Source organism: Mobula birostris, chromosome 28 (genome assembly GCF_030028105.1).
Source record: "Mobula birostris isolate sMobBir1 chromosome 28, sMobBir1.hap1, whole genome shotgun sequence".
Taxonomy (NCBI): Eukaryota; Metazoa; Chordata; class Chondrichthyes; order Myliobatiformes; family Myliobatidae; genus Mobula; species Mobula birostris.
In genome coordinates, this window is record NC_092397.1 from 39,561,866 (window position 1) to 39,583,581 (window position 21,716).

The window sequence follows — 21,716 nt, forward strand, 5'->3', positions numbered from 1 at the left end:
TCTCTAAATAAACAAAATTAAATTCTCCCAACCTTTTATCCAAGTCCTTCTGCAGACTCCCTGTTCCTCAACACTACCTGCCCCTGCCATCAATTCTGTCATCCAGATCACTGACATATAACTTGAAAGGTAGTGGACTCAGCACTGACCCCCAGGGTACAGAGAACATAGAACAGTACAGGCCCTTCGGCCCACAATGTTGTGCCGACCCTCACACCCTGCCTCCCATATAACCCCCCACCTTAAATTCCTCCATATACCTGTCTAGTAGTCTCTTAAATTTCACAAGTGTATCTGCCCACTAGTGACTGGCAGCCAACCAGGAAAGGCCCTTTTATTCCTTCCCATAGCTTGTCAGTCAGCTGATCTTCTCTCACACCGCATTGCCCCTCCTCCTCAATTCACAGTCCCAACAGCCTTCTCCCTAGTACCACACCTTTCCATCTCTTTGGGAGACACATGGGTCATTCTGACAGCAACCTTCAAGCCTTCACTGGTCTCAGGTGCTAGATAGCTACAGGACAAGTTCGGACCTTTGTTCAAGAAGGGCCCGAAGAATAATCCATAGAATTAAAGACTGGTGAGTGTTATATCCGTGGTAGGGAATTTATTGGCTACCTTTTAAGGGATAGGATTAATCTGCACTTGGAGAGGCAGGGATTGATTAGGATATTCAGAATGGTATCGTAAGGGAAGATTCCATTTAATTAATCAGATTAATTTTTAATCATATTGACTCGGTGGTTAACATGACTACCTTTGACAAAGTCCCACATGGGGGACTCATCTTGAAAGGCCCTTGTGATCCAGATAATCTAGCAAATTGGATCTGAAATGGTTTTGGTGATGGAAGGGAGATGCTGAAGGCAAAGTATAGATTTTATGATTGGAAACCTGTGGTATGCCAGAAGGGTTGGTGATAAGACTCTGTGTTTATTTTAGATAATGATAATCTGGATGTGAATGGAATTGGTATTGAAGGCTGGTTCTTCACTTGAGAAGATCAGGAGGGGAAAGGGGTCCTCAGGAGCACGGCACCATTGTTGGTGACTGTAGAGGCCAGTTCTGGATCTGCAGACTCTGGACCAGTGGGGACAAGGGAACTTGGGCAGTAGGATTCTTCCCGTGCCTCCTCTTCTCTTCAGCAGTCGCTGTTCTGGATTCCTCAAAATTCTGGTATTGATATTAACTAGTTTGCAATTGCTGTTGTTGATCGTGAAAGTAGTCGTGGGCGCCACACGATCGAGGATTGGTTGGATGCACAGAGAAACAGCAGGTGGAGAAAAGTGAGGAGATGTATTTTTGGAGGATTGATCATTGATGAGCAATGAACCACCACACAGTCATACCCCACCCCATCACCCTCCCACAGAATCAGGGGTACAGCAATGGAAACGGGGTCTCCGAGTTCAGGCCAAACATCAACCACCTATTTACATTAATCCAATGTTCATTTTTCTTGTCCTCCCCACATTCACATTAACCACACTTCCCCCACCCCACACACACACGATTTGATCACTCACCTACAAACTAGGAGCGTTAACCTTCAATCCCAATTGTGAAACAAAAACAGAGACATGGGGTCACAGGGAGAACAAGCAAACTCCACGTAGACAGCAGGGACCTCACAGACCCACATTTGGCTCTAGGGTAAGCAAAGGCCTCGAATGGGCCCTTTCCCATTTCTCTAACCCTGTCACTCGACAATCCTCCCCAGTAACAGAATCCCCCTTGGCTGCAATGGGATCCCAAACCACACCACAAAGTCTGGTATGACCAACTAAACCACAGCTTTCTTCCTCTCTTTTCCACTGTAGCTACACCCCCAAACTCTTTCCTTATTCCCAGTGCCAATCTGGAAACTCATTTTTAGAGAGTCTCAGGCTGTCTTGCAGAGTCTCACACTTGGCAGCCACCTCCCCTGTGACGCCCTCCGTTCACTGGGGTCGACCATTGGATGTCGCATCCTAGCTGTCTACAAGATAAGTAGTCCAGGGCAGTACAGTATGGAGAACCAGCTGTTGCCCATGCAGCAGGCTCCCCCTCTGACGAATCCAAAGGATTGGCAGAGACCAATACAGTTTTGCATCAGGGGCCTCGCAGGAGTTGCCACTTAACGTTGGACTGCCAGCTCCAGGTTTTTATGAAGCCTCCCCTATGAGTGGGTGTAGCTGCAAGGCAGCGGAAGTTTGAGATCAGAGTTTTCCTTCTCCTGGATGAGCTGCCAACCGAGGCTGATGAGCCCCCTCTGCCCGAAGCGACTGGTTATAAGGTGCCCCTCCCCTGTCAGTAGAAACGGTTCCGTGGGGATTAGCTAGTAAGCCACCCATGGACTGGGTTGTCAGAGGCTATTTGAGACGCATGCCATTGGGAGCATTTAATAGGTAGTGGGAGCTTGTCCCCATTACCATCTCTGGTTACCTGAAGTAAGTTTATTTTAGCTATTTTATTCGGGTTTCTGCTTGGCACCCTGGCATAGCAGTTTGTGCAATGCTTTATGATTGGAAGATCAGGGCTCAATTCCCGCCACTGTCTGTAAGGAGTTTATATGTTCTCCCCGTGACCGTGTGGGTTTCCGCCGCGTGCTCTGGTTTCTCCCCACAGTCCAAAAGTTAGAGAGTAGCGGGTGTGCTGTGTTGATGCCCGATGCAGGGTGACAATTGCGGGCTCTCCTCAGCCTGTGTTGGTCATTGCCGTGCAAATAATGCACGTAGAACATTACAGCACAGTACAGGCCCTTCGGCTGGCAATATTGTGCCAACCTTTCAACCTAAGATCAATCTAAGATTCTTCCCTCCACTTCTCTATCACCCACGTGTCTATCTAAGAGCTTATTAAATGCCTCTGATGCATTTGCTTCAGCCATCACCCACAAGTGAGAATGACACTAATCTTCAAAGTTCTTTAATCTTTAGATATTTTGATTGACACCTGTAGTTTTTAAAAATTATTTATTATTTAGTGATACAGCACGGAGCTGACCCTTTGAGCCTCGCCACACTTCGATTTAACCCTGACCTAACCACGGGACAAATTATAATCACTGATTCACCGTCTTTGGACTGAGGGTGAAAACCGGAGCACCCAGGGAAGTCCCACGCATTCCGCGGGGAGGACGTACAGAGACTCCTTGCGGAGGGCGCTGGGATTGAACTCAGAACTCCAGGTTGCCCCGAGCACCTCACTAACCGTTACGGCTACCCTGGCGCCCTCAAGAGGTAACGTATGCTCCAGGTAGGAGGAGTGATTGGTAATAAACCCAACAGAAGGCCTTTGGTGGGGGGGGGGGACTGATTGTCATTATTCCCCTCTCAAAAGACACTTCGATATTGCGTGAGGGAATCTCGAAACAAGAATTATCATGATCCAGTGCAAGAATTTTAATCCATTACTCAACAGGGACTCGCCTAACCTGGTCCAAGGGTTTGAGGATTCTTTAAACTTTAATGAAGATTATGTTCCTGTGTAAGCAAGCATGGGCATGATGGTTGGGTGGGGATTCCCATGGAAACAACCGCAGTCCCCAAAGTCCTCCTGCATGAAGCAGTCACCCCAGCTTTCCCGCTGATCAACGTAGAACAGGGGCAGATCCTTCAGCCCATCATATTTGTGCTGGCTGCGAAGCTAATCTAATCACATCTGCCTGCACGTGGTCAGAGTTCAAAGTAAATTTATTATCAAAATACATGTAAGACCCTCAGAGATGGGACAGAATTAGTCCAGAATCGAGTCTGCTCTGCCATTCCAGCTCAGCTGATCCATTTTCCTCTCAACCCCATGCTTCTGCCGTCTCTCTTCATGCCCTGACCTATCAAGAACCGATCAACCTCCGCCTTAAATGCACCCAGAAACCTGGCCTCCAGAGCTGCCTGTGGCAATGGACCCCTCTGGCAAAACAAACTCCTCCTCATCTCTGTTCTTCTACTCTGAGGCAGTGCCCTCTGGTCCTGGTCTCCCCCACTATAGGAAACATCCTCTCTATATCCACTCTATCTGTGTCCTCTGGTCCTAGACTCCCCCACTATAGGAAACATCGTCTCCACATCCACTCTGTCTGTGCCCTCTGCTCCTGGACTCCCCCACTATAGGAAACATCCTCTCCACGTCCACTCTATCTGTGTCCTCTGGTCCTAGACTCCCCCACTATAGGAAACATCCTCTCCACATCCACTCTATCTGTGTTCTCTGGTCCTAGACTCCCCCACTATAGGAAACATCCTCTCTACATCCACTCTATCTGTGTCCTCTGGTCCTAGACTCCCCCAGTACAGGAAACATCCTCTCCACATCCACTCTATCTGTGTCCTCTGGTCCTAGACTCCCCCACTATAGGAAACATCTTCTCCACATCCACTCTATCTGTGCCCTCTGGTCCTAGACTCCCCCAGTACAGGAAACATCCCCTCCAGATCCACTCTATCTGTGTCCTCTGGTCCAAGACTCCTCCACTATAGGAAACATCCTCTCCACATCCACTCTATCTGTGCCCTCTGGTCCTAGACTCCCCCAGTACAGGAAACATCCCCTCCAGATCCACTCTATCTGTGCCCTCTGGTCCTAGACTCCCCCACTATAGGAAACATCCTCTCCACATCCACTCTATCTGTGTCCTCTGGTCTTAGACTCCCCCACTATAGGAAACATCCTCTCCACATCCACTCTATCTGTGTCCTCTGGTCCTAGACTCCCCACTATAGGAAACATCCTCTCCACATCCACTCTATCTGTGCCCTCTGGTCCTAGACTCCCCCACTATAGGAAACATCCTCTCCACATCCACTCTATCTGTGCCCTCTGGTCCTAGACTCCCCCACTATAGGAAACATCCCCTCCACATCCACTCTATCTGTGCCCTCTGGTCCTAGACTCCCCCACTATAGGAAACATCCTGTCTACATCTGCTCTATATTGGCCTTTCAACATTTTAATGAGATCCCCCCCCCCATTCTTCTAAATTCCAGTGAGTACAGACACACAACCATCAAATGCTCCTCATACGATTACCTTTCATTCCCAGAATTATTCGCATGAACCTTCTCTGGTCTGTCTCCAATGTCAGCACCTTCCTCTCTTAGATAAGGGGCCCACATCTGCTCACAATACTCTGCCTTAGAAAGCCTCAGCATCACATCCTTGCTTTAATATTCCTTGTCCTCTCAAAATGAAGGCTAACATCACACTTGCTTTTCTCACTGCCCACTCAACCATAAGTCACCATATATTACCCTGAGTTTAATTTTCCTGCAGGTATTCCAAGCAGAACAGAGGTCCATGTCCCTACAGTTCATGTGTCTGTCTTAAATTTGTTCCCCCTGACAGCCCACTCCGCGTACCTAACAATCTCTGTGCAAAAAAAAATTAGTTAGCAACTCTCTACGGTACCGTGCCAAAGTCTTCGGTATATATTGTGGACTGAGAGTGGGAAGGGGACAGGGAGAGGGGAATCATGGTTGGAAAAAGAGGAAGGGAGAAGGGAGGGAGTGGGAATCAACTCCATTCTCCTGCCTTTTCCCCGTAACATTTCATGCCCTTTCTAATCAAGAACCTATCAACCTACGTCAGGGGTAAATTTTTTTTACGCAGAGTGGTGAGTGCGTGGAATGGGCTGCTGGCGACAGTGGTGGAGGCAGATGGGATAGGGTCTTTTAAGAGACTCCTGGATAGGTACATGGAGCTTAGAAAAATAGAGGGCAATGGGTAATTTCTAAGGTAAGGACATGTTCAGCACAGCTTTGTGGGCCAAAGGGCCTGTATTGTGTTGTAGGTTTTCTATGTTTCTAATCTGGAAGAGTTACAAGCCTCAGTGGCTGAGACAGGAGAGATTGCACATACAACAACTGTTGCCTGGGTGCTTCACCGGTCACAGCTTTATGGGAGAATGGCAATGAGAAAGCCATTGCTGGAAAAAAACACATGAAATTCAGCTGGAGTTTGCCAGAAGGCATGTGGGAGACTCCGAAGTCAGCTGGAAGAAGATTCTGTGGTCTGATGAAACCAAAATTGAGTTTTTTGGCCATCAGGTTAGGCGCTATGTTTGGTGTAAACCAAACACAGCACATCATCAAAAACACACCATCCCTACTGTGAAACATGGTGGTGGCTGCATCATGTTGTGGGGATGCTTCACTGCAACAGGCCCTGGAAGGCTTGTGAAGGTAGAGGGTAAAATGAATGCAGCAAATACAGGGAAGTCCTAGAGGAAAACCTGATGCAGTCTGCAAGAGAACTGCGACTTGGGAGAAGATTTGTTTTCCGGCAAGACAATGACCCCAAGCATAAAGTCAAAGCTACACAGGAATGGCTTAAAAACAACAAAGTTAATACCCTGGAGTGGCCAAGTCAGAGTCCAGACCTCAATAGTCATGCAATCAATTTGTCACTTTGACACGAAAGAGTCTTTTCTGTTGATCAATGTCAAAAAGCCAAATTAAATCCACTGTGATTCAATGTTGTAAAACTATAAAGCATGAAAACTTCCTGGGCGGGGCGGTGAATACTTCTTATCGGCAATGTATGTTCCTCAGACTGTTAAGTGCCTGTCCCCGGGAGTATCTGCTACTCCTTCTCTCCGGGCATGTCCTACAGCAGATGTTATCACAGGTATCTTAATACTTGCTGAGTGGTACATCCGAGATCTGATCCGATCAGAGATACTTCCTTTGCCCGATCTATCCCTGCTACAATTTAGATTTAGCAACACAGCGCGTTAACAGACCCTCCCGTCCAAACGGGCTGGCACTGCCCAGTTACATCTACGCGACCAATCAACCTACAAACCAGTGCGTCTTTGGGCCGTACGTGGAACCGGAGCACCCGGGGGAAACTCACGCGGTCACGGGAGGACATACCAGAACTTTACTGAATTGAACCCGAGTCGGCAGCGTTGCAATCGCGTCACGCTAACTGCCACGTTACTGCTCCAATGAAAAATCGATCTGCATATTAATCTCTCCCAGTGCTAAATAATGTTTCAACCCAAAAATGCTTCTCTCTCACAGACGCGGTTTTACCTTCTGAGGGTTTCCAGCACTTTCTAAAATCCCTGTGCTGTAACCCTCGAACCCGAAAGCCTCCCTGGTCCTCAGGGCCGTTACTTCATTAGTGCCGGCTCTCCCAACAGCGTACGTACCGGTGCCAAAGGTGGAGTCGTCCTTAACGACTGCAGAACATAATGAAACACACTTCAGCCTAACTGTTCAGGGAGTCGACCACACCAGAATCAAACCCGGAGTGGCCGGGATTCCGCGGATCAAGACCTGCCAGGTTGGGAAGGAGCGCTGCAGGGAGTGTCCCGACCCTGATTTACTTAACCCAGAGCTCGCAGCGCAGAGGGCCGATCCCCACCCAGTGTTTACGGTGGCTGTAGGTTCCCGTCTGGGTCGGGGGTAGGACATGTATCCTGATTTTGTATTCTGCGTGCGTTGCGAACGCCAGTGTGATTATATTCAACGTGTGTGTGCCGAGTGTTTGTTCTGTGTGTGTGTCTGGTGTTTTTTCTTAATGTGTCTGTGAGTGCCGGGTGTTTTGTCTCACTCACACACATTCAGAATAAACACCGGACACACACACATAAACACACAAAATAGACACCCGGCACACACACAGGTACATTCTCAATGTGTGTGCGCCGGGTGTTTATTCTTAATGTGTGTGCGCCGGGTGTTTATTCTAAATGTGTGTGCGCGCTCGGGTGTTTATTCTTAATGTGTGTGTGTGTGCCGGGTGTTTATTCTTAATGTGTGTGTATCGGGTGTTTATTCTTAATGTGTGTGCGCGCTCGGGTGTTTATTCTTAATGTGTGCGCGCCCGGGTGTTTATTCTTAATGTGTGTGTTGGGTGTTTTCTCTCTCTTTCTCTCTTACACACATGCAAATTGAGTATAAACACCCGACACCCACACAGACAAAGTGTGCGGTGCTTATTCTCAATGTGTTTGTGACAGAGTGTGCGCGCGTGTGTGTGTGTGTGTGAGAGAGAGAGAGAGAGAGAGAGAGAGTCTGTGTGTGTCGGGTATATATTCTGTGTATACGCCTAGTGTTTATTTCTCAGTGTGCGTGTCTGTTTATTCTCCGTGTGTGTGTGTGTGTGTGTGTGTCTCGGTGATCGGGCATTCTCAGTGTGTGTGTGAGAGAGTCTGTGTGAGAGAGAGAGAGTCTGTGTGTGTGTGTGTGAGAGAGAGAGAGAGAGAGTCTGTGTGTGTCGGGTGTATATTTTGTGCCTAGTGTTTATTTCTCAGAGTGCCAGTATCGTGTTTATTCTCGGTGTGTGTGTGTCTCGGGTGTTTATTCTCAATGTGTCTGTGTTTTTTTCTCTTTCCGGCCCTCACCAGGCTTTCACCGGACGACCGTGATGTCCGGAATTCGGATCTTGCGTATCTTTGGACTCATTCTCGGTTCCGTCGCCCAGAGCCCGGAGCTCGCAGCCGGCTGTCGGCTCTATCGTGAGTGCCCGATCAGTGAAAATGAGGTGGAGCGGGGACAGGGAGAGAGGAGGGAATGTGGAGAGGGGATAGGGAGAGAGGAGGGAGCGGTGAGGGAAAACCTGAGGGGCGCTGGAGAGGGGAGGGGACGGAAGAAGAGATGAGAGAGGAATGGAGTGAAGAGGAAAGGTGGTGAGGGGAACGGGAGGAATCAGGAGGAGAGAGTGACAGGAAAGGGGGAGAGAGGGAGGCAGAGGTGAACAGAGAGAGAAGCGGGAGCAGCGAAGGTGTCCGGGGAACAGGAACGGAGAGGCTCTGGGGTTGAACCTCTGGTCTCTGTCGCAGCGTTTAACGTGACCATCCGGAGCGGCGGGCAGAGCAGCTGCCGCGGGAGCCACGTCAGCCACGCGTGTGTGGGTCACTGCGAGTCCAGCGCCTTTCCCTCCAAGTTCTCGGTGCTGCAGGCCAGCGGGTTCAGGCACAACATCACCTCGGTGTCTCAGTGCTGTACAATCGGCAAGCTGGAGAAGGTGCGTGGACCTCGCCAGTCATGTCCCCTCCCCTCCCTCGCTTCCTCTCCCGCACTCTCTCGCCCTTCTCCCTCCCTCTCTCCCCTTTCCTGGACGCGCCCTCCACTTTCCCTGGGCTCACCTCCGCCCCCTATCTCTGTGCGCCCTCCCTCCACTCCCTTATCTCTGGGTGCACGACCCCCCCTTTCCCTGGGCGTGCCCTCCACTTTCCTCCCTCACCTCTGGAGCTCTTGCCCCTTTTCTTCCTTCCATGGCCCCCAGCTCTTTACTTCATCCCTCCCCACTGCCTCCTTTTTTTTTTACCCAGTCCTGCTGGTTTAAACTGGAGCCTGTTGAGCTCCCCCAGCGTTTTCATTGGTCATGATTTTTCTACAGAAATAGTTTGCCATTGCTTTTACAAATCGGGGCGACCCCAACCGTTATTAATTGTCAGTGTCACATACCAGGACCAGCTCATACGACCGTCCACCATCTACTTTGGTAGAGACCCCGCCGCCACTTCTACCCGGGGGAAACTCCTTCACTGTAATGTAGAGCTGACGCCTCCACGACCAGGCAGCATCTTGGAAAAGAGCAGAGTCTCACCTCGTCAGGAACAGACTTGTTCGCCCTCGGACAGAGAAGAGGGGCGCGACCTTTCCAGTCCTGGAACGACTGACCCCTTTCTGTCAAAGCTCCGAGACTGTCACCAGTCCTCCCCCTGTGTCTCTCCTGTCAGGTGGATAAGGAGAGACTCCCCTTCTCCTTGCCTCCAAACTGCCTACTCCGTACTTCCACACTCTCGCCACCCTCCGAGTGAAGAAGTTTCCCCTCATCTTCCCATTACACTTCTCACCTTTCACCCTTAACCCACGACCTGCGGTTCTAGTCCCACCCAACCCGCTTGCATTTAGCCCTCAGCCCTCTGTCAAAACTCTCCTCATCACTCCAGGCAAACTTTCTCTGCAACACACATGAAGTTGCTGGTGAAGGCAGCATCTCTAGGAAGAGGTACAGTCGACGTTTCAATTCTCTGCACTCTTTACATCTTCTCTCCTCACCGGTTACTCTACGACATAAACCACCCTCGGCCGCTGTCTCCCCCCTCCCGCCGTCTCCTTCAACCTTTCAGCTTCCTGCCCTCTCCCTATCCGTGGATCGGTCTCGCTTCTCGTTCTCCAGGTGAGGGTGAGTCTATCCTGCGGCGAGAGGACGGAGGAGCTGGACATCTTCTCGGCCCGGAGCTGCCGCTGTGACATGTGCCGCCAGTCGCGCTACTGAGGCTCCGACTGACCCCACCGGGAGCACACCGACCGCCCCAGGGACACGGGGTGGGGGGAGTCACTTCACTGACAGACCCAGGGACACGGGGTGTAGCGGGGGGGGGGGAAGAGAGTCACTTCATTGACAGACCCAGGGACACGGGGTGTAGCCGGGGGGGGGTCACTTCATTGACAGACCCAGGGACACGGGGTGTAGTGGGGGGGAGTGGTCACTTCACTGACAGACCCAGGGACACGGGGGGTAGCGGGGGGGAGTGGTCACTTCACTGACAGACCCAGGGACACGGGGTGTAGCGGGGGGGGGGGAGTGGTCACTTCACTGACAGACCCAGGGACGCGGGGTGTAGCGGGGGGGGGAGTGGTCACTTCACTGACAGACCCAGGGACATGGAGTGTAGCGGGGGGGGGTCACTTCACTGACAGACCCAGGGACACGGGGGGTGCGGGGTCACTTCACTGACAGACCCAGGGACACGGGGTGTAGCGGGGCGAGGGGGGGTCACTTCACTGACAGACCCAGGGACGCGGGGTGTAGCGGGGGGGGGGTCACTTCACTGACAGACCCAGGGACACGGGGTGTAGCGGGGCGAGGGGGGGTCACTTCACTGACAGACCCAGGGACATGGAGTGTAGCGGGGGGGGGTCACTTCACTGACAGACCCAGGGACACGGGGGGTGCGGGGTCACTTCACTGACAGACCCAGGGACATGGAGTGTAGCGGGGGGGGTCACTTCACTGACAGACCCAGGGACACGGGGTGTAGCGGGGGGGGGTCACTTCACTGACAGACCCAGGGACATGGAGTGTAGCGGGGGGGGGGGGTCACTTCACTGACAGACCCAGGGACACGGGGTGTAGCGGGGGGGGGTCACTTCACTGACAGACCCAGGGACACGGGGGGTGCGGGGTCACTTCACTGACCAACCCAGGGCACCATGGCCAGCTGCTGTAGAGCCTGAGTGAGTCCCATGTCCCTTGATGTGACTGTGCACAAGGGAAGACTATCTCATTTCTCACCCGGGGCTCCACGACCACGGAACGATTCCCCACCTGTGCCCTCTGCAGCAGACCGTACCCCCGCTCCCCTCCCACCGCCCGGATTTGTGAGTTGTAATTCCGCAAAAGCCTGATAAAGAAGTCCAATAAATACACGGCCATCCAGCAGTCTGTTCACTGCACACCAGGGTGGGGTCGTCCTGTTCCCCACACTCACACGGGTTCAGTGTCCCTCAGTGTGTGGGTGAGGGGGAGATGTCGGAGATAAAAATGGGACCAGGACACCAAATTTCAGGGGAAGGCTCACAGTCCCAGAGTGACGAGGTTGTACACCACCAGGCACCAGGAAATCTGCAGATGCTGGAATTTCAAGCAACACACATCAGAGTTGCTGGTGAACGCAGCAGGCCAGGCAGCATCTGTAGGAAGAGGTGCAGTCGACGTTTCAGGCCGAGACCCTTCGTCAGGACCAACTGAAGGAAGAGTGAGTAAAGGATTTGAAAGTTGGAGGGGCAGGGGGAGATCTGAAATGATAGGAGAAGACAGGAGGGGGAGGGATGGAGCCAAGAGCTGGACAGGTGATTGGCAAAAGGGATACCAGGCTGGAGAAGGGGGAGGATCATGGGATGGGAGGATAGGAGCACCAGAGGAAGGTGGAGAGCAGGCAAAGAGTTACTATTAGAGGGCCCGAGAAAGAAAAGGGGAAAATAAATAAGGGATAGGGTACGAGGGGGAGGTGGGGCATTAGCGGAAGTTAGAGAAATCGATGTTCATGCCATCAGGTTGGAGGCTACCCAGATGGAATATAAGGTGTTGTTCCTCCAACCTGAGTGTGGCTTCATCTTGACAGTAGAGGAGGCCGTGGATAGACATGTCAGAATGGGAATGGGATGTGGAATTAAAATGTGTGGCCACTGGGAGATCCTGCTTTCTCTGGCGGACAGAGTGTAGATGTTCAGCGAAGCGGTCTCCCAGTCTGCGTCGGGTCTTGCCAATATATAGAAGGCCACATCAGGAGCACCGGATGCAGTATATCATCCCAGCCGACTCACAGGTGAAGTGTCGCCTCACCTGGAAGGACTGTTTGGGGCCCTGAATGGTGGTAAGGGAGGAAGTGTAAGGGCATGTGTAGCACTTGTTCCGCTTACACGGATAAGTGCCAGGAAGGAGATCAGTGGGGAGGGATGGGGGGGACGAGTGGACAAGGGAGTCGCGTAGAGAGCAATCCCTGCGGAAAGCAGAGAGGGGGTGAGGGAAAGATGTGCTTAATGGTGGGATCCCGTTGGAGGTGGCGGAAGTTACGGAGAATAATATGTTGGACCTGGAGGCTGGTGGGGTGGTAGGTGAGGACCAGGGGAACCCTATTCCTAGTAGGGTGGCAGGAGGATGGAGTGAGAGCAGATGTGCGTGAAATGGGGGAGAGGCGTTTGAGAGCAGAGTTGATGGTGGAGGAAGGGAAGCCCCTTTCTTTATAAAAGGAGGACATCTCCTTCCTCCTGGAATTTTAAAAAGGGAAGACATCTCCTTTGTCCGACTGTACTTCTTCCTATAGATGCTGCCTGGCCTGCTGCGTTCACCAGCATTTCGTGTGTGTTGTTTGTATGACACCAGGGTACGGTACCGGTGGGGACGGGCCTGTCACTGTGTGACCCCAGGGTACGGTACCGGTGGGGACGGGCCTGTCACCGTGTGACCCTGGGGTACGGTACCGGTGGGGACGGGCCTGTCACTGTGTGACCCCGGGGGACGGTACCGGTGGGGACGGGCCTGTTACTGTATAACACCGGGGTACGGTGCCGGTGGGGACGGGCCTGTCACTGTGTGACCCCAGGGTACGGTACCGGTGGGGATGGGCCTGTCCCTGTATAACACCAGGGTACGGTACCGGTGGGGACGGGTCTGTCACTGTATAACACCGGGATACGGTACCGGTGGGGACGGGCCTGTCACCGTATAACACCGGGGTACGGTACCGGTGGGGATGGGCCTGTCCCTGTATAACACCAGGGTACAGTACCGGTGGGGACGGGCCTGTCACCGTATAACACCGGGGTACGGTACCGGTGGGGACGGGTCTGTCCCTGTATAACACCGGGGTACGGTACCGGTGGGGACGGGCCTGTCACGGTGTGACCCCAGGGTACGGTACCGGTGGGGATGGGCCTGTCCCTGTATAACACCGGGATACGGTACCGGTGGGGATGGGCCTGTCCCTGTATAACACCGGGGTACGGTACCGGTGGGGACGGGCCTGTCCCTGTATAACACCGGGGTACGGTACCGGTGGGGACGGGTCTGTCCCTGTATAACACCGGGGTACGGTACCGGTGGGGACGGGCCTGTCACAGTGTGACCCCAGGGTACGGTACCGGTGGGGATGGGCCTGTCCCTGTATAACACCGGGATACGGTACCGGTGGGGATGGGCCTGTCCCTGTATAACACCGGGGTACGGTACCGGTGGGGACGGGCCTGTCCCTGTATAACACCGGGGTACGGTACCGGTGGGGACGGGTCTGTCCCTGTATAACACCGGGGTACGGTACCGGTGGGGACGGGCCTGTCACTGTGTGACCCCAGGGTACGGTACCGGTTGGGATGGGCCTGTCCCTGTATAACACCAGGGTACGGTACCGGTGGGGATGGGTCTGCACTGCGGTACCGTACCGGTGTGAACAGTTAGGTCAGATCAGGTGTCTCTCAATTCATATTACTCCAGACAAGGTCCATTTGTCGAAGTTCTGTTCGAAGCTCCCACTGCCCTTGCCAGACAGTCTCCCTCCCGCTCGCCAAAGCCTTCACACCTGTCCCGTAACGCGGTGCCCAGATCTGCTCTCAGAAGAGTTGTGTTGCTGTCACGTGAACTGCTGCCTGATGAAGGCTCCTGTCAACCTGTCCAGCCACTTACATGGAGGTGTGGGAATGGCGCCGAGAGAACGCAGAGGTTTTCATGATGCTATGAGAGCTCAGGGCGCCGGAGTTCCCAGTTCAATTCCTGTGTCCTCTGTGAGGAGTCTGTACGATCTCCCCGTGACCGCGTGGGTTCCCTCTGGGTGCTCCGTCCTCTCCCATGTCTGAAAGGCTCGGTTAATTGGTCATTGTAAATCGCCCCCTGGGTTCCATGCCGTATTGCTCAACAAACTGAACCCTTTGAAGGGCACAGCAGGTACGAGGCCAGACAAAAAGGCAGAAGCTCAGTGTTTTTGGAAGTTTATTGCACTCAAGAGGAGCGAGGTGGTGGGGTGGGGCCCCCAGCCTGTGAGTGGCAGCCCCCCTGCTGCGGCAGAGTCGGGGGAGGGGGGAGCTCGTCAGAAAGTGAGGGGCGTCTCTTCCATTCACCTGATCTATACATTGCACTGGTGGGACAGGGGCTGCAGGTGACTGGAGGGTGGAGGGTGGAGGGTGCCGGGGGTCGTCTGGGAAGTTGGGGGGTGCGAGACGAGGGATGAGCAGGCAGACATCAGGAGATGAGCGAGATGGGGAGGGTGGTGTTGGAGACCGGAGGATGGGGTGTAAAGAAGCAGGGGAGGGGCAGATCTACGGGTGGGAGGGGGAAACGAAGAGGCCCCGGGACAGGGTCTGGGCCCACCAGCCAGTCCCGCTGGGGTTCACTACATCTGGGGAGGGGAGAGGATGGGAGCCGGATCAGGTAACCTAGGGAACTAATGCAGCTCCAACCCCCTCCACCCCTCCCACCACCTGCCTGGACACCCCCCGCCACCTCGCCTCATACTGATGGCTGCCCCCTTGTCCCACTGTGGCTCAGCACTGACAGCAGGTCCTGGCGTGAGTGCGGCCGATGTCCCAGCCCACTGACCGGGACCCTGAGTGCCCCTCCCCAAAGCTTCTACACCTCTGAGGAGTTGCTGAGTTTGTAACAGTGACCTCTCATCTTTGATCCTCCCAAGGCCCCGGTCACCCAGCCCAGCCATGACAACCCCTCACCCTTGGAGGTCCTGGGCTGGGATGTCATATGCCCATCTCTCGTCAGGTCCCTACTCCCTGGGGAGGGGGCAGGAGATACCTCACGACCCCAGCTGTCAAGCAGAGTGCATGGCTGGTGAGCACCAACCGTCACCGGACTGTGGACGTGATGTGGTGGGAAGAGACAGGATTTGAGTGGACAGGTCAGCACCTGGACTCTCCTCGCCCTCAGACCCACCGCCAGGACCTTGACCCCGACCCCGGCCTCCATATCCACCGCCAGGACCTCGACCCCGACCCCGGTCCCCAGATCCACCTCCAGGACCTCGACCCCAACCCCGGCCCCCAAGGCACCTCCAGTTCCAGAAGCTTGCTCCCTCGAAACTTCCACCCCGCCGGCCGTCTCCCGAACAGCCCTTTTCTTCACCAAGCTCCTGGGTGTGACCCGCCCCTCCGGGAAAGATGGGGAGGGGGTGCATTCCGTCTCTGGTTGTAAAGAAGCACGATCCAACACCTCTCCCGCTCCCCTGATTTGGTGGGGGGGGGGCACGATGGGAGAGATGTTCACAGCTCACTGAGGGAGTATGGACCCCTTTCCCTGGATTACATCAGCTCCCTCTCTCGACATTCCCAGCTCTTACCCAGGGGAAACTGACTGCCTCCCCAACATCTCCTCCCCATTTCGAGGGCAGAACCACCCCCCTGCTCCCCACCCTCCGCCCTTCTCCATGTCACCCACCTCCCAGTGAAGGGTCCGGCTGGAGGGAGGGGCAGAAGCAGAGATGTCCGCCTCGCCTCTGGCGGTGTTGGCTGCGGGAAGGGACAGGCCGGATGCATGAGCTGTCCGTGGCAATGGCCCTGACCAACACTGCCCAAGGAGAAGGTCCAATGTCCTTTACATCCACATGGGGTGATAGAGGGAGGGTGCAGGTGTGGCAAACACAGGGAAGAGGGAGTGAACAACAGGTTAATATTCCGCAAGAGGCGTTCTACTAGATAAATGTTTCAAATTACTGTTTTAGAAGATTCAAAATACATTTTCTCTCCTTGAGGAGGGGAGAGTGTCGTCTAGACATTTAACAAAGATTGCCAACATATCTGGTGCCGAGCCCTGGAACTCATCAGCCACTGTCACTAATCAGCTCATTGTCACTGGACTGGGGAGACGGGGTGGTGGTGGAGGGCAGGGTCAGGGAGGCTGGGGCACCTTTGCCTGCGTGGTCACCCTGGCACTCGGCTGCTAGTCGGGACAGTGGACACTCTGCCCGTTGTGAAGCTCGTCTAGGTCCTCCAAAGCCTTCATCTTCCTCAGCTGCAGGTCGTCCAGCCTCCGCCACAGCTCCTCCCTCTCCCGTTCTTTCTTGATCTCCCTGCAAAAAACAAGGCAGCTGAGTGCTCAGAGACAGGCTGCACGGCACTAGGCTGTGGGGCTGCGGCCACTGACTGACACATATTCGCCAAGCAGAGTTCTGCAGGATGCAAAAGATCCTGCGGATGATTGAGACTTTGGGGCAACTCGTAAAAACGCTGGAGGGACTCAGCTGGTCAGGGGGCATCAATTCTAAGAAATAAACAGCCGATGATATATATCTGCCTGAGACTTTTACACTGTACTGTAGTAATTTTATGTATTGCACTGTATCAGATTCCTCTGTGTCTCTGTCCCCCCTAACCTTATCAATCTCTATCAGCTGTCCCGTGTCTCTTTCTCCCCAACCTTATCAATCTCTATCAAATCTCCCCACTGTCTCTGTCTCCCCAACCTGATCACTCTCTATCAAATCTCCCCACTGTCTCTGTCTCCCCAAACCTTATCAATCTCTATCAGCTGTCCCGTGTCTCTATCTCCCCAACCTTATCAATCTCTATCAGATCTCCCCTGTGTCTCTGTCTCCCCTAACCTTATCAATCTCTATCAAATCTCCCCACTGTCTCTGTCTCCCCTAATCTTATCAATCTCTATCAGATCTCCCGTCTCCCCAAACTTATCAATCTCTATCAGGTCTCCCCACTGTCTCTGTCTCCCCTAACCTTATCAGTCTCTATCAGATCTCCCCTGTGTCTCTGTCTCCCCTAATCTTATCAATCTCTATCAGATCTCCTGTCTCCCCTAACCTTATCAATCTCTATCAGATCTCCCGTGTCTCTGTCTCCACTAATCTTATCAATCTCTATCAGATCTCCCCTGTGTCTGTCTCCCCAACCTTATCAATCTCTTTCAGATCTCCCCAGTGTCTGTCTCTTCTAACCTTATCAATTACTATCAGATCTCCCATCTCCCCAACCTTATCAATCTCTATCAGATCTCCCCACTGTCTCTGTCTCCCCTAAACTTATCAATCTCTATCAGATCTCCCGTCTCCCCTAGACTTATCAATCTCTATCAGATTTCCCCGGTGTTTCCGTCTCCCCTAACTTTATAAATCTCTATCAGATCTCCCGTCTCCCCTAACCTCATCAATTTCTATCAGACCTCCTGTCTCCCCTAACCTTATCAATCTCTATCAGATCTCCCTACTGTCTCTGTCTCCCCTAAACTTATCAATCTCTATCCCATCTCCCCTGTGTCTGTCTCCCCTAACCTTATCAATCTCTATCAGATCTCCTGTCTCCCCTAAACTTACCAATCTCTATCAGATCTCTCCTCGGTCTGTCTCCCCTAACCTTATCAATCTCTATCAGATCTCCCCTGTGTCTGTCTCCCCTAACCTTATCAATCTCTATCAGATCTCCTGTCTCCCCAACCTTATCAATTTCTATTAGATCTCCCGTCTCCCCTAACCTTATCAATCTCTATCAGATCTCCCGTCTCTCTGTCTCCCCTAACTTTATCAATTTCTATCAGATCTCCCATCTCCCCAAATTTATCAATCTCTATCAGATCTCCCCACTGTCTCTGTCTCCCCTAACATTATCAATCTGTATCAGATCTCCCCGGTGTCTCCTCTAACATTATTAATCTCTATCAGATCTCCCCACTGTCTCTGTCTCTCCTAACCTTATCAATCTCTATCAGATCTCCCCACTGTCTGTCTCCCCTAACCTTATCAATCTCTATCAGATCTCCCGTCTCCCCAACCTTATCAATTTCTATCCGATGTCCCCACTGTCTCTGTCTCTTCTAACTTTATCAATCTCTATCAGATCTCCCACTGTTTCTGTCTCCCCAACCTTATCAATTTCTATCAGATGTCCCATTTCCCATAACCTTATCAATCTCTGTCAGATCTCCCATCTCCCCTAACATTATCAATCTCTATCAGATCTCCCATCTCCCCTAACCTTTTCAATCTCTATCAGATCTCCTGCCTCCCCGAACCTTATCAATTTCTATCAGATCTCCCGTCTCCTCTAACCATATCAATCTCTATCAGGTCTCCTGCCTCCCCTAACCTTATCAATCTCTATCAGATCTCCCGTGTTTCCGTCTCTTCTAACCTCACCAATCTCTATCAGATCTCCCGTCTCCCCAACCTTATCAATTTCTATCAGATCTCCTGTCTCCCCTAACCTCATCAATCTCTATCAGATCTCCCCTCTCTCCAACCATATCAATCTCTATCAGATCTCTCCTCTGTCTGTCTCCCCTAAACTAGTCAATCTCTATCAGATCTCCCCTGTGTCTCTGTCTCCCCTAACCTTATCAATCTCTATCAGATCTCCGCTGTGTCCCTGTCTCCCCTAACCTTAACCATCTCTAACGGGTCTCCTGTCTCCCCTTACCGTATCAATCCCCATCAGATCTCCCCTCTGTTGTACTAACCTTATCAATCTCTATCAGATCTCCCGTGTCTCTGTCTCCCCTAACCTTATCAATCTCTATCAGATCTCCCCACTGTCTCCTCTAACATTATCAATCCCTATCAGATCTCCCCACTGTCTCAGTCTCCGCTAACCTTATCAATCTCTATCAGATCCCCATCTGTCCCCCCACCTTATCAATCTCTAGCAGATCTCCCCGTCTCCCCTAAACTTATCAATCTCTATCAGAACTCCCGTCTCTCGGTCTCCCCTAACCATATCAATTTCTATCAGATCTCCCATCTCCCCAACCTTATCAATCTCTATCAGATATCCCGTGTCTATGTCTCACTAACCTAATCAAAGTCTATCAGATCTCCCCACTGTCTCTGTCTACCCTAACCATATCAGTCTCTAACAGAACTCCCGTCTCTCTGCCTCCCCTAACCTTATCAATCTCTATCAGACCTCCCATGTTTCCCTCTCCCCTAACCTCACCAATCTCTATCAGATCTCCCATCTCCCCAACCTTATCAATTTCTATTAGATGTCCCATCTCCCCTAACCTTATCAATTTCTATCAGATCTCCCATCTCCCCTAACCATATCAATCTCTATCAGATATCCAGCCTCCCCAACCTTATCAATTTCTATCAGATCTCCCATCTCCCCTAACCATATCAATCTCTATCAGATCTCCCGCCTCCCCTGACCTTATCAATCTCTATCAGCACTCCCCTCTCCCCAACCTTATCAATCTCTATCAGATCTCCCCTCTGCCTGTCTCCCCTAAACTAATCAATCTCTATCAGATCTCCCCGGTGTCTCTGTCTCCCCTAACCTTATTAGATCTCCCCTGTGCCTCTGTCTCCCCTAAACTTATCAATCTCTATCAGATTTCCGCTGTGTCCCTGTCTCCTCTAACCTTAACAATCTCTAACAGGTCTCCTGTCTCCCCTAACCGTATCAATCCCCATCAGATCTCCCCTCTGTCTTACTAACCTTATCAATCTCTATCAGATCTCCCATCTCCCCTAAACTTATCAATCCCTATCAGATCTCCCCTGTGTCCCTCTAACCTTATCAATCTCTATCAGATCTCCCATCTCCCTAACCGTATCAATCACTATCAGATCTCCCCCGTGTCCCCTCTAACCTTATCAATCTCTATCAGATCTCCTGCCTCCCCTAACCTTACCAATCTCTATCAGATCTCCCGTGTTTCCATCTCCCTAACCTCACCAATCTCTATCAGATCTCCCGTCTCCCCAACCTTATCAATTTCTATCAGATGTCCCATCTCCCCTGACCTTATCAATCTCTATCAGGTCTCCTGCCTCCCCTAACCTTATCAATCTCTATCAGATCTCCCGTGTTTCCGTCTCCCCTAACTTTATAAATCTCTGTCAGATCTCCCGTCTCCCCTAACCTCATCAATCTCTATCAGATCTCCCTCTGTCTGTCTCCCCTAAACTAATCAATCTCTATCAGATCTCCCCTGTGTCTCTGTCTCCCCTAACCCTATTAATCTCTATCAGATCTCCCTTCTCCCCTAACCTCTCCAATCTCTATCAGATGTCCCCTGTGTTTCCGTCTCCCCTAACTTTATAAATCTCTATCAGATCTCCCGTCTCCCCTAACCTCATCAATCTCTATCAGATCTCCCCTCTGTCTGTCTCCCCTAAACTAATCAATCTCTATCAGATCTCCCCTGTGTCTCTGTCTCCCCTAACCTTATCAATCTCTATCAGATCTCCACTGTGTCCCTGTCTCCCCTAACCTTAACAATCTCTAACAGGTCTCCTGTCTCCCCTAACCGTATCAATCCCCATCAGATCTCCCCTCTGTCTTACTAACCTTATCAATCTCTATCAGATCTCCCGACTATTTCTGTCTCCTCTAACCTTATCAATCTCTAACAGATCTCCCATCTCCCCAACCTTATCAATTTCTATCAGATGTCACATCTCCCCTAACCTTATCAATTTCTATCAGATCTCCCGTCTCCCTAACCTTATCAATCTCTATCAGATCTCCCATCTCCCCAAACTGATCAATTTCTATCAGATGTCCCATCTCCTCTAACCTTATCAATCCCTATCAGATCTCCCGTCTCCCCTAACCTTATCAATCTCTATCAGATCTCCTATTTCTCTCTCTCCTCTAACCTGATTAATCTCTATCAAATCTCCCCACTGTCTCTGTATCCCCAACCTTATCAATCTCTATCAGATCTCCCGCCTCCCCTAACATTATCAATCTCTATCAGATCTCCCATCTCCACAACCTTATCAATCTCTATCAGATCTCCCGTGTTTCCATCTCCCCTAACCATATCAATCTCGATCAGATTTCCCGCCTCCCCAACCTTATCAATTTCTATCAGATCTCCCCATCTCCCCTAACCATATCAATCTCTATCAGATCTCCCGCCTCCCCTGACCTTATTAATCTCTATCAGATCTCCCGTCTTTCCGTCTCCCCTAACTTTATAAATCTCTATCAGATCTCCCGTGTTTCCGTCTCCCCTAACTTTATAAATCTCTATCAGATCTCCTGTGTTTCCGTCTCCCTAACTTTATAAATCTCTATCAGATCTCCCGTCTCCCCTAACCTCATCAATCTCTATCAGATCTCCCCTCTCCCCAAACTTATCTCTATCAGATCTCCCCTGTCTGTCTCCCCGAAACTAATCAATCTCTATCAGATCTCCCCTCTCCCCAACCTTATCAATCTCTATCAGATCTCCCGTCTCCCCAACCTTATCAATCTCTATGAGATCTCCCGTCTCCCCTAACCTCATCAATCTCTATCAGATCTCCCCTCTCCCCAACCTTATCA

The 21,716-nt window shown here is 51.7% G+C and overlaps 2 protein-coding genes across 2 annotated transcripts in view; one reads left to right on the forward strand and one right to left on the reverse strand.

Moving 5' to 3' along the window:
- Positions 1 to 7,034: 7,034 nt before the first annotated feature.
- On the forward strand, positions 7,035 to 10,240 carry gpha2 (glycoprotein hormone subunit alpha 2). The gene is made up of 4 exons (XM_072245826.1): positions 7,035 to 7,266; positions 8,333 to 8,443; positions 8,768 to 8,952; positions 10,114 to 10,240. The coding sequence occupies exons 2-4, from the start codon at positions 8,353 to 8,355 to the stop codon at positions 10,210 to 10,212; spliced, it is 375 nt and encodes a 124-aa protein (XP_072101927.1). The 5' UTR covers positions 7,035 to 7,266; positions 8,333 to 8,352; the 3' UTR covers positions 10,213 to 10,240.
- Positions 10,241 to 16,374: 6,134 nt separating this feature from the next.
- The window catches only part of ppp2r5b (protein phosphatase 2, regulatory subunit B', beta), a 244,383-nt gene continuing 239,041 nt past the window's right edge, over positions 16,375 to 21,716 (reverse strand). The window contains exon 3 of the mRNA XM_072245916.1: positions 16,375 to 16,504. Coding sequence (XP_072102017.1) covers positions 16,375 to 16,504 — 130 coding nt within the window. The remainder of the gene's footprint in view (positions 16,505 to 21,716) is intronic.

What these genes read in the sequence shown, in the direction of transcription:
- gpha2 (XM_072245826.1), top strand. Translation starts at nt 8,353, where the DNA reads ATGTCCGGAATTCGGATCTTGCGTATCTTTGGACTCATTCTCGGTTCC. An exon ending in AGCCGGCTGTCGGCTCTATC is followed by an intron (nt 8,444 to 8,767) that starts GTGAGTGCCCGA and finishes TCTCTGTCGCAG; the next exon opens with CGTTTAACGTGACCATCCGG. An exon ending in CAATCGGCAAGCTGGAGAAG is followed by an intron (nt 8,953 to 10,113) that starts GTGCGTGGACCT and finishes CTCGTTCTCCAG; the next exon opens with GTGAGGGTGAGTCTATCCTG.